Genomic DNA, 12,507 nt, shown 5'->3' on the forward strand with positions numbered 1-12,507 from the left:
TACGTATTTCTGCTGGCAAATTAGATGAACTCAATGCCTAAGAGCCAAGTCTGTATCACCTCTGTCACATCATGAATGCTCCAAGTGAAACAGAAAGAAGTTAATGGTAAATCTCACAGGGAAGTCTTGCAGAATGAATTAACCTGTAGAAATTTGCAGGTCAGGTTCTAAACCACAATCCTAATTTTAGGATAAAGATGCTTCTCTCCCTTTTTCTAAATCAAGTTCAGTCAGCATGACTGAACAGCTGCCTGGGGCCTGGGTGCCAGACAGGGCTCGTTAACCAAGTCCACGGATGCCTGAGCTTTTGCTGAGTTCAAACTAAACACCTGAGTCAGGCATGGAGGCAAGATTATGAGGCAGTTTTCACAGTTACACGGTTCAAAGAGGCGAAGGGAACATTTAGAACGACATCCTGTATGGGCTGCACAGCGGCCTACAGGCTGCTGTCCTCTGTCACCATGGACCCTGCCTCCCACCACGTTCAAGCCCAGCTCTTCTCTTGTCCTGGGAGCTGTGCGCACTGCAGCTCCCAGGCAAATGCAGCACTCGCGATTTCCACCTTTGTTCTTCCCACAGCACGTCATTTCACCGCCAGCTAACAACAGACAAGCTAAGAAGGCCGCTCTCCCAGAGAACCCGTGGAGCCTGGCACAAAACTGATAGGACTGACCGAGCTTGTTTCAACTCTGCAACTAAAGTTTCATGCAAAACCCTTCGAGGTGAACTGTTATACCGAGTGTGTTTTCATTAACAGTGGTGGCTCTCATGTGTGTAGGAAAACAAATATTCACCAACAGACACTTCTGATGGATAAAATGGGTCACAGCTGCCTGTCCTTCTTTGAATTAGAGCAAAAATAAATTTGACAATAATCTGAAGGAACTCTGTACCCTCTCTGATTCATATTTTTAAGATTCAAACCAGCATTTAGTACTACCTCACTCAACACCAATATTAGGGAACATTTCCCCTAATTTTTCTGTTAATGTCAATTTGACAAGAAGTGATAAATGCTAAGAGGACTCTGGTTCAGAAAACATCTTGATATGCTTTTTATTGATTGACTGAGAGATGGTTTATCTATTTATGTGTGTGCCTGTATCTAGTTATTTCCAAAAAAAGAATTTAAGTGGACTTTTATAGTAATTTAAGTTAAGCAACATCTCAACAGTCTGAGACAAAAAATTATAACTAGAAAAAAACATTTTGCTCAAAATGGCAGTAAATTGAAATCTTTCAGTTATTGCTTTGATAAGACAATGTTTCTTTCATAAAAATTATTGCCTATTTCTTCTAAATAGGATAAATAATAAGATTTTTTCTTATCAATCATTCCTTTATTTTGAATTAATAACCCTGCTGCTACCTTTATAAAAGAATAAAAATAAACAATAATGTAACTGCAAAGCTTAGTTTGCAATTTTTCCGCTATATAATTTACTCATATTATGAAAAAAAACTTCATATTCCTTTTTATATAGTTATTTGTGAACAAATAGTGAATAGTTTTACAGCTTAGTTAAAATAGAAGTGAGGAAAACATAGACATTTGCCATACTAACAGCTGGTTTTTATTTTTTTAAGGAAACATTATTAATTTAAAAAGAGAGTTCCAGGAAATTTAACAGGATTCCTAGCAATGATTATTTCTGAGATCTATGAGATTTGAAACATAGTTATAAAAGGCTAAAAACCAAAGGATACATTTCTGCTTTTTCCTTTTTAAAAAATCCAGATGATGTGTCACATCAAGAAAGTTTGGCGTGTCACTGCAGCCTCAGTCCTCCTCGGAATCGCTGTCCCTCCGCGCAGGGACAGAGCACCGCACCGAAGATAGCAACGCGTCTTCAATAGGTTTCTTAGGGTTTTCCTCCAGGTCTGTCTTGATGGCTCCAGACTCAGACAATTTCCACTCCAACTCTACATGACACAGAAAAAGCAAATCGCCTGAGACAGTCTGCACGGGCCCTCACCCTCACGTCCATCAAGCCACAGCCACAGTTCCTTTTCTAAGCAGAAACTACAATTATCAGCATTTGATGACAATTTAATTTTAGTGCCATAATTATAAGGTAGGTACCTAGAAGGAAAACAATCAGACTTTTAGGAAGGAAAACAAAAATACTTTCAGGGCCGGCCCCGTGGCTTAGCGGTTAAGTGCACGCGCTCTGCTATTGGCAGCCCGGGTTCGGATCCCGGGCGCACCCCGACGCACCGCTTCTCCGGCCATGCTGAGGCCGCGTCCCGCATACAGCAACTAGAAGGATGTGCAACTATGACATACAACTATCTGCTGGAGCTTTGGGGAAAAAAAAGGAGGAGGATTGGCAATAGATGTTAGCTCAGAGCCAGTCTTCCTCAGCAAAAAGAGGAGGATTAGCACGGATGTTAGCTCAGGGCTGATCTTCCTCACAAAAAGAAAAAAGAAAAAAAAAACTTTCTAATACTTTTTCACAAGATGAAATCAAATGAGATATTACATACATTTGAAACCATATAGTAATTAAAATAAAAAACAAAGCCTAAACTTGTCTTCTAACAACTACAGTTTTCCAGCTTGCACAATTTCCCAGGAAAGAAATCAGCATGGAACATTTAAAAGAAATACTTTTCACAGTCCTGCTGGCAATCTAATCATTAAATCTAATTTTAATTAACAAAAGGAAATTCTTAAGCCTCATGTCCAATATCTCAATCTATTAGAGTCAAAGGATAAATGTATGATGATATTGTAGAACTGATCCATTTGTTCCAAGTAAAAAGAAAAAAAAAGGACCAGAAAATAAAGAATGAGTGACTGTATTTCCTATATTTCACTCTCTTATAATCAGTGAAACTCCACACGGATGTGAGACCTTGTGAAGCAAAATCAATTAATGTATTTTTCCACTGCAGAGAAGACCCTAGGCAGAACTAAGGGACTACGAGAGACTCTACAACAAGGAGCCTGGTTTAAAAGTGATGCTCTGCTAATTAGGTACTTCTGCACAAATCTGACAACTAATTTTACTGAAGTCACATTAATTTGAAGTGCTCCATGGACATGAATACCACCAGTAGTTTCAGCTCTAGGTACCTCAGCTGAATGTTATAATTCAAGAAATTTCTTAAAAAAAAAATCTTACGATTTCTGATTCTTGACTCAAGAATATGTTTAGATCCACATATACATACACATACACATGTATGCATTTAATGTTATTGTTCACTTATATGCAGTAATCATTGTTTTATAAGTTCACTAATCCTAAAAATAAGACTTTTTCTAGAAATAAAGACTGTAACTACTATTGTATACCTATCTTTCTCCCCTCATGGTACGTTCCAAAGGACCAAATTAAGATGTAAATGCGTCTTTAGTTTGAAATGCTGTATGCCTTTGAACACCGGGATAGTGCATAACTGATGTAACATTTGCGTGTGTATGTACGGATGTGTGTATGTTTACACTTTTCCCAGCTGAATACCTTATATAAACAGTTATATTAAGTAGTAAAGACTACTAAAGCACAGCTGGACATATTATTTCAATCAAGAGATAAAGAATTTGACTTAGCAGGAAGCCCTCAGGCCTCAGGTTCTCTTTCACATTATGTGTGTATACGTCATTTGACACCTCCATGTGTGACAGGTGGTGGCAAGGAATAAAAAGACACACCCTTCAGGAGTTAAGGGGCAGAATTAAATAAAATTTTAATTTAATTTAAAAGCTACTAAGATACTCAACTGAGAAAATATTTCTATGGAGAAGATTTATATATACATACACATATATACATATAAGCTTCTGTCAATAATATGTTCATGTGAATTAAACAAAACATGAATGATGTGATCTTGAGCTACAACTTAAAACACTGAACTGTCGGGACAAATAAAACATATTAGACGTCGACACTAAATACATGTTTTAAAGTCCATTGTGCCCTCTTTCAACTGAGAATTATGAGAGTCCAGTTGTAACTGCCACAATGATTCGTCTAAGACGAGAGATTAAATGTGCTTCTTCCCTTTTAACAATCACTCATACAGGAACAAAGGCGAATATGACAAATCATCGTAACACATGTCTAGGAAACAGTCACCCTCTATAAGAGAAATATCCCCTCGCCATCTCTGACGTGCACCGGCATCACTCACGTGCCCTGGACCATGTCAAAGAGGCCCCTTACCATCTACTGTCAGGTTCATGCCACCAAACACCAGAGGTCCAATAAACTGAGCCTTGATGTCACCTTCAAGGTAAACAAATATCGTGGGCAGATTCTTATCAGGATAGTTGGGTATGCAGGTTGTTGAAATGGCTTTGATAAACTTGACATCAGGAAACTTCCTAGCAAGTCCACTGAAGTGCTGATTTATCAGGGCACAGAGGGGAATCCTATAAAACAGAAATAGGAAGCAATGGTGAGAGGGGAATCCTATCAGCAGAAATAGAAGCAACTGTGATTCTGCATTTATACAGAACAAAGCTCAACTACCCTCTACCCTATGTAAAACCTCACAATAGCTTCACAAATGATTCTGCTACTCTAGCCAAGAGGGACTAACATTTTTAAAAAACTTTCTAATATGTTCAAGGAAAGTGAAGAACTCAATATCCAAAGTCTAATTTAATTTGATCCAACAATAAGTCAGGAAAACAGCTTCAATGTAAAAGAAAATTGTTCTACCCTTCTATATGAGAGAACATTCAAGATTTAGAATGTGTGAAACAGGTCAGACAGCATTTCCTGCTTTAAAGAAACTAGCACACAGCACGCGACTCTACAGGACGAGCACAGACAGGAGGTGAGAACACTGGAGGACCACTGCCTCACTCACCACAACTATTATAAAGGTCTCCCCCATCATCTACGAGAGTGATTTATCACATGGAATTCTGAAATGCCAGAGTTCTCTAGAGGGGTAAGTAACTTAGCAATTCTTTTTCAATAAAAGCAAAGTCTTCACTGCTACACTGTAACAAAGGCATTCCTATTAGTCACAAATACTAATCTGAAAGTCTCAAGGCAAAAATTAGGCATTAAGGTTTGGACAAATCAGCAACAAAAACACATAAAACACTAGTAAAAAACCCCTCCAATGTGGATTAAGCCCGAGATGTTCAAGACACAAATTTGAATTAACATTGAAAGACAGTGATAAGATCAGCTCACCCCTGTTTGTAGAGGTGCAAGATCACCCACAAGCCCTCGCTGGCTTTGGTAACTTCTTGAACATAATCCTTTCCTGAGATCTCCAAAACTTCTCCAAATTTATTCTTTAATTTAGTTGCTTTCCACTCAGCCAGTCTTTGCTGCCTGCACAACAGAAGGAGGAGAGAGACATTTTACACACACACACACGCATGTGCACACACACCTTTCAGACAGCAACTTTTATCAAGGTCCAGGTTTATCTATTTGCCCCATGGCAAAAGTCTAAGACCAGAAATCAATAATATTATTATTTAATTATAGTTCTTTCCAAACGTTATCTCAGTCAGAAAATTACTTTTTCAAAGGACATACATTTTTATGCCACACGAAAAAACCAAACAGCCCCCCTGGGCGGCACTAACCTGTACATTTCAATAGCACGTTCATCCTCCTCATTAAATTCGTCTTCATGATCCTCCAGTTCTTCCAAAGTCATATCTTCATATGTTTTCACTGAATGTAGTTATGTTAGCAAAAACCAAAAAATTTAAAAGATGAACAAACACACATTTTGGTTTTTTCCTTCACTTTTCTCCTCAAGATGCACATGTAACACCAAAAGACCCCCAGCCCACCAAAACCAAAATAAAAAGTACTTAAGGTATTACACTAGTAGATAAGAAGTTGAGGGTGTTTTAAAAAGACAGAACTATGTGGATACCTGCAGGCTTGACTCTCTTACCTCCACACAATAATGAGGATATGAATGAGAGGTTTCCCAAGTTTATAAAACAAGAGAACTGTGTTTGCCTGAACTCCCCTGGTCGGCTCTTCAAGCACACACAGGCATGGACTGGTGTATCACCAGTTCTCACCTCTCCGAGGAGACGAGAGGATACCATGGGTGTCCTCTCAGCACACCCCTTCTACAGTTAAAGGGATTAGCACGCAAACTTCTTGGTCTTGTCTTGAGAGTGGTAGGCAGCTCTATCTTTGCTTTTACCCAACTGCTATAAAATCTGTATTTTGTTTTTATTGCCATAAACACACTTGCTTCCTGACATCAAATCAGGCTTTTGTCCCCCGACCCCCACCCCATCACTACACAAAACTGCTCTTATCAAGGTCAACAATGACCTTCACTTCTTAACTGATGAGCAGCATTTGACCCAATCCATCACTGCCTCCTCTTTGAAAGACCGTCCTCCTCTGGCTTCCAGGACGCCTCCTCTCCTCCTTCCTCTATGCCGCCCCTCCTTTAGACTCTTTGCTGATTTGACTCCTTTTCTTCTTTATCTATACCCACTCCCTTGGTGATTGCATCTCATGGCTTTAAATACGACCAATGTGCTGACAACTCCCAAGTCTATGCCTCCAGCCCACATTTCTCTGATTTAGAGAAAAACATACCCAACCGCCCACTGACCATCTCTATTTGTCTAATAAAAATCTCAAAGGAGATGAGCCTTCCTCATCTCAGTTGGTGGTGACTCCATCCTTCAGGCTGCTCAAGCCCAAAGCCTTACAGTCACCCTGACTGACTCGCTCTCACACCCCTCACAGGATCCGTCAGCAAATCCTGCCGGCCCTACCTTCAAAATTGATCCAGATCTGACCACTTCTCACCACTTTCACGGCCACCACACTGGTCCACGACAACGGCATCTCTTGCCTGAATGACTGCAGTAGTTTCCAGACTAGTCTCCCTACTTCCTGCCTTGCCCCCCTCAGTCCATGCTCACTAAGGCAGCAACGGGATGGTGCTGTCAACGTGGAGGACACGTCACTCCTCTGATCAAACCTCCAACAACTTCCACTTTATTAGGTGTAAAAGCCAAAGTCCTTCCTAGAAGCTACAAGGTCCTACATGGTTTGACCCCTAATTGCCTCTCTGAAGTTACTACTGCTCTCTCCCATTCATACTGACTTCCTCAAGGATTCTCCAACATGCTTTTCACTTGCTAACGTAGCTCAGTTCACCTCCCTCAGGTCTACTCAAATGTCATCCCCAGTGAGGCCCTCTCTGATCCCATTTAGAATTACACTCACCACCCCAGCCCTTTCTAGGCCCTTTCCCTGCCTTATGTTCCTACATTTCACTTATGTGTTGTTTACCGTCTGTCTCTCCCACTAGAATGTAAGGTCCACGAAGACAGGGACTTTTGTCTGGCCTGTAGGCAGCTAAAGCCCCACTGTCTAGAATGGCACCTGGCACACAGTAATCTTTCAACATTTGCTGGATAAATCTTTGTAATAAATCCTTCCCTAACTTAGCTCTAACATGTACACAGGGGACAAAAGTACTAGCCTCTATGATCAATGGTTCTCAAACTTTGGGGTGAATCAGAAATCCTTTGAGGCACGTGTTTAGGACGCAGATTCCTGGGCCCCGCCCCCCAGAGATTCGGATTCAGTAGGTGCTGGGTTTTTCACAAGCACCCCAAAGGATTCCGATTCAGAGAGTATAGCTACCTTTGAGAAAACCCCTCTCCCAGACCCTACACACTGCAAACATCTTATGCTTCCCCAAATTAAGCTATTGTAATATTCTCATACCACAAAGACAATCAAGTATACACTCAGGACAATACAAACACTAAAAACTTTGAGCAAATTTCCATGACATTACCCAAAGTGAATCGCAGACCAGAAAGTCAAGACTCAGAAATACTTTCTTCAGGATTATCATGTGCTCATCTGACATAGACAAGGAACTGTGGAAATGAAGGGAGCCTCGCAAGTCCCCCTAATTCTGTGGCCCAGGAAGTCGAAGGCCAGAGAGACATCCTGGGACTCGCCTGAGTTCCCACAGAGGACCCGTTCCAGCACTCCAATCCCCGGCTCCCGACTCCTGCTCAGAGGATCCTTCCTATCAAACCAGTTAGCAGCTGAGAAAGCTGCTTCCTGACCCAGACAGCCACAGAAGAAAGAAAGAATAAAAGCAAGCTCACCGACTGACCGCTGCAGGGCTCGCTGCTCCTCCTCCTCCTCAGCCTTCTTTTCCAATTCTTTCAAACTTTCCTTTGAGGGCAAGATGCCCTTTTTTCGTAAGATGTCATTCCACTCGGTGTCTGCGTTGGGGTCCTAGGGCAGGTTGACCAAGGATACCATGAGTGCCAAGTCCACTATGCAGGGTCCCACGGTGGGCAAGGGGTCAAACGGGAAAGGCGGTGGGAAGAGGAATTCAAACCAAGTTATTTTGTGGCCTATTTCAGAGAAAGTATCAAGAGACCCACGGCCCCTGCTCCATTCTTCCTGTCCTCCACTCCGCACCCCACCGAGGAGCTAGCTCAGGGTAAAAATCAGGATATGACGTGCAGATTGGCATCAGTGCTGATACCAGGGCTCTGACCTGGTGTCTATTCAATATTTTTATTAATGACTCGGGCTGATTCATCCAACAGATATTTATTAAGCACCTACTATATGTAAATCATTGTACTATACGGTAGGGAAGCATGGTGAACACCAGAGTCACCTTTTTACAGTCGAGAGGAAGAGATAGGCAATGAACAATTAAACATACAAACAGATATATATTACGAATTGTGGGAATAGGCTGCTGACCTAGATAGTCACAGGCAGCCTGCATGCCACAGGATGGGCAGGGACGTTCTCTCAGAACAGGTGACAATTTACCATCACTGGAAGATGAGAAGGAATCAGACACGAGGAGTGAGAATTTAGGAAGTTATTTTCCAGGCAGAGGGACCAGCATGTGTACAGGACCCAAGAGCAGGGATACTGAGCATCTTCAAGCTCTGAGTGGCTGCAATAGAATAAGAGAGGGAGGAGAGCCCGATGCGGGGCTGAGAAATTCTCTGATGGCCAAATCTGAGAGGAAGAGCTGGGAGCCTGGGGAACAGCTCACAACAGCTAACACCCACTGAGTACTAGGTGCTGGGCACTCTCCTCAGCCCTTTACCTGTATCTACTCAGTTAATCCTCACCAGCGTAAGAGACACATGGCATTTAAGAGACACCGCCACGCTGGAACAGGTCAAATTTACCAGGACCAAATGTCAGAAGGGTAAATGTCACAGTGGGCTCTCAGCTCCAGAACCCAGCTGCCCGAACACTGGTCTGCATGGCTTGGCAGGAACCGCTATAGACCTGGTTTGGAACATGAAATGAAAGAGCAATCTGCAAAGGGCGCTGGGATAACACAGCTCCAGCCCCAGCTCCGTGTCACGGTCTTGATGAGATATATCAAAAGAAAGATGATCAGAATCCTTTCAACAGGATAGTCAGGGAAGTCCTCTGAAGAGGTGACATTTCTAAACAGGGACCTGAAGGATAGAGAATGCAAAGGAGGGCAGGGCAGCCCTTAGCTCCCTCTTACCATTAAGAGTGTATGGCTTGAGGCCGACACACTGCGTTTGCAGAGGATCATCTTCTCCAGCCCCAACAAACCCACACTAACTCCAGTTGCCATCTGTCACTGTCGGAATTCCTGACCACAGCCAGATCTGGGAGGCAGCAGAATGACCTTTAGAGGAGGGTCTTTGGACAGTGACAAAATTCAGCTGTCACCGATTTTTGCTCATAAAAGCATCCACTTCCGTGGTGTCTTCATTTATTTTCTTTCACTTTTCTTTGCGTTTTAGTCAAACTCCATTAGCAAATTCCAGATACAATAAAAGGACAAAAGGGGATTTGGTTTTATCCCTTTTATGACAGAAAGTAACTAAGGAGCAGAGGGAGCCTCGGGCTGAGCTCCGGAAGCCAGGGAGCCCGAAAGGGAGCTCACCTCCACCTGAACACCAACGTTAGGGGGGAGAGGGTGTAACTAACCCCTCACTCAGCTCTAAGACGAGTCAGGAACACGGGCTCCGCCACTGTTTCACGTTTTGGGACCCCCAGGCGGGACCCTTCACTCCTCCAAGCCTCAGCTCCCACATCTATACAATGGGTCCCTAACACACCTGCTCAGGTGCTCACTAAAAGAGTTACTAGTAGGAAGTAACTTTGTCAGGTGGGATCGGCGAGTCCTTCACAGGCCCCACGGGATCTGATTTCAAGGAGAGGTAGCCCCAAAGGACTGAGATTTCGAGGGTGGGACACACAGGGGTGGGGACGCCCAGCCCGCAGGTCCCGGCAAGACCACGCCCGCCCTCCCGCACTGCGCCTGCGCCGACTCCGACCCGCGTGGCCTCCCCAGCGCCTGTGGCGCCCGGCGCTTCCCGCGAGCCCGGCCCAGACAGTCGGCCGCCGGCGCGGACCCAACGGGGTAAACGAATGGCTGCAGCCTCCAGACCTCGCGCCCCCGGCTCGCTCACCTGCATCTTGTCTCAAACCGCTCAAGCCAGGCCGGCCGGCACCCCAGCCCCTCAGCTCTCTTCCGCGCACGCGCGCAGCCGCCGCCCCGCCTCTTCTCCCGGCGCGGCCTTCGCCCCGCCCCCCAGGAGTGAGCGGGGCGGGGCCAGGGAGGAAGCGAGGCCTCGGAGTCGGCGTCGGCTCCTCAGGAGCCGGAGCGGGAGATGTGCGCATGAGCGAGGCAGGACACGCCCACCGTGTCCAGCCTCGGCGTTCACGTGACCCGGAGCCAATCCCGGGCGCTGCCTTATTAGGGCAGGCTTTCGGTGTTGGAGCGGCGGGGCCGGCTGGGGGAGAGTCTGCGGTGTCCATGCGCCTTCTCCAGCCGCAGGCCGGGCGTGGAAAAGAGATCTCGGCCCCGGAAGTCAGAAATAGAGTTTCGGTGATCCGACGTTACAATGAAAAATGTTGCAGGGCCACCTCGAATTCACTATCATTTCAGCATCCGATAAGGCAATTCATTAGGAAGACATGTTTATTGAGAGCCTACTATGTACCAGGCACTATTCTAGGCTCTGCGTGTACAACAGGGATCACGACAGAAAAAACGCCAGAAAGGTGAGAGTCATTGCACCTGGTTGAGCCTGAGGCGATCCATTTTTGCAAAAGTGCTTAGCGCTGTCTGGGGCACACAGGAGGGAGGCGCTGAGTGAAAATCAGCAGAGGCTGAACGTGTAAAATGCAGGTGCTGGGCTCCAGGCTTTTGTCTGGGGAGCACTCCGAATGTGAGTTAAGAAAGAAGTATCCTTCCCTGGACACCTGGGCTAACTTGGCGCCTTCTGGCAACCAAGCAGACAGATAATAGGGAGCCAGACGTCTGTGGGGTAAGCTTAGGACTCCCAACTTTGGCTACGCATTAGAACCACCTGGGAGATTTCAAAAACTGCAGCTACCCCGGGGCTCCATCCCCGGTCAAATTAAATGCCTGGAGATGGAGCCTGAAACTGATATTTTCTTAAAGATCCTCTGATGTTGCTAATATGCATAAATGATTCCTTGAGGGCAAGGAGCTTTCATTTAATAATTTATAAGGCTCCTTAAGATTTACCTAACCCCTGCCCATAGAATTATAGGCCTCTTAAAATATTTGTTTATTCATTTATCTGGCAGTGAACTGAATGAGTTTTTCCTGGTCTCACCACCGAAATCAGGACCCAGACTAGTTCCGGGTGGATTTGGCCCTGTGCTAAGCTTTGCGTCCTCCACAGCAGTAGTGTAGGTGCCGTTATACCGTTTCCTTATTCCCAGCCTTAGCTATTTCCTGAGACCAAGACTCACCTCCATTACATGATCCCTCTCTCCAGGGGAGATTAACAAGCCAAAGCCTCGAACTGTATGGCCTTCTCTCTGCAAGAAATGTGCCTCTCCTACTTTTGTCAAAGACTTGCTCTTTCCTCCTGTGCTCCAGATCACAGTCCCTCCCACCTCCCCAGAGACCTCTGGCCATCATTCCATCACTCTTGGCTCTAGAGAGAAAGTAATTAGGGCTCAGGAGAAAAAATTAGAGCCATAAGAATTAGAAAAGAAACGAAATGGAAAAAATTATTTCTATTTGTGGATGATTTGATATGATAGCGTACTTGGAAAACCTCGGGAGAATCAAGTCTTAAATTCATATTAACAATATGAGAATTCAGTATCAGAGCAGGATATAAAACTAACATACAAAAAGTAGCCTTAGTCTGTATTTACAATAAGAAATTAGAAGATATAATGAACCCTAATTACAGTAATAACAGAAAAGAAAAAAGCACTCAGGAATAAATTCAAGACATGCACAAAAACCTACGTGGGAGAAATTACACAACCTTCCTGAAGATACAAAAGTCACATTGAATGAATGGAAAGAAATCCCTCATTTTTGGATAGGATGACTCAACATCACAGAGATGTCAATTTTCTCGAAATTAATGTGTTAAAATTAACATAATCTTCGTTTAAAAACTCAAGAAGTTATTTTCTGAAGCTGGGGAAGTTGATTCTAAAGTTGCGATAAAATAAACAACAAGAATGGCAAACTGAGGGGATAGCTAGGCCTACCAGATAT

At 44.0% G+C, this 12,507-nt stretch overlaps 1 protein-coding gene across 2 annotated transcripts; it reads right to left on the reverse strand.

Annotated features, from left to right (window-relative positions):
• Positions 1–1,551: 1,551 nt before the first annotated feature.
• On the reverse strand, positions 1,552–10,508 carry PDCL3 (phosducin like 3). Of its 2 annotated transcripts, none has more exons than XM_058534460.1 (6): positions 10,424–10,508; positions 8,096–8,228; positions 5,567–5,657; positions 5,163–5,306; positions 4,176–4,384; positions 1,552–1,923 (listed from the first exon to the last, which is right to left on the reverse strand). In XM_058534460.1, the coding sequence occupies exons 1-6, from the start codon at positions 10,427–10,429 to the stop codon at positions 1,781–1,783; spliced, it is 726 nt and encodes a 241-aa protein (XP_058390443.1). In that variant the 5' UTR covers positions 10,430–10,508; the 3' UTR covers positions 1,552–1,780. The 2 variants fall into 2 exon arrangements, with proteins under 2 accessions (XP_058390443.1, XP_058390442.1); XM_058534459.1 differs by lacking the exon at positions 10,424–10,508 and adding an exon at positions 9,487–9,552.
• Between the last annotated feature and the right edge of the window lie 1,999 nt (positions 10,509–12,507).

Source organism: Diceros bicornis, chromosome 40 (assembly GCF_020826845.1).
Source record: "Diceros bicornis minor isolate mBicDic1 chromosome 40, mDicBic1.mat.cur, whole genome shotgun sequence".
NCBI classification, from domain to species: Eukaryota; Metazoa; Chordata; class Mammalia; order Perissodactyla; family Rhinocerotidae; genus Diceros; species Diceros bicornis.

Bases quoted from the DNA above. Each gene is read 5' to 3' on its own strand.
- PDCL3 (XM_058534459.1), bottom strand. From the start codon at position 9,537: ATGATCCTCTGCAAACGCAGTGTGTCGGCCTCAAGCCATACACTCTTA. The intron at 8,229-9,486 runs GTAAGAGGGAGC...AACCTGCCCTAG, and splicing joins CAAGCCATACACTCTTAATG to GACCCCAACGCAGACACCGA. The intron at 5,658-8,095 runs GTGAGCTTGCTT...AACTACATTCAG, and splicing joins AGCCCTGCAGCGGTCAGTCG to TGAAAACATATGAAGATATG.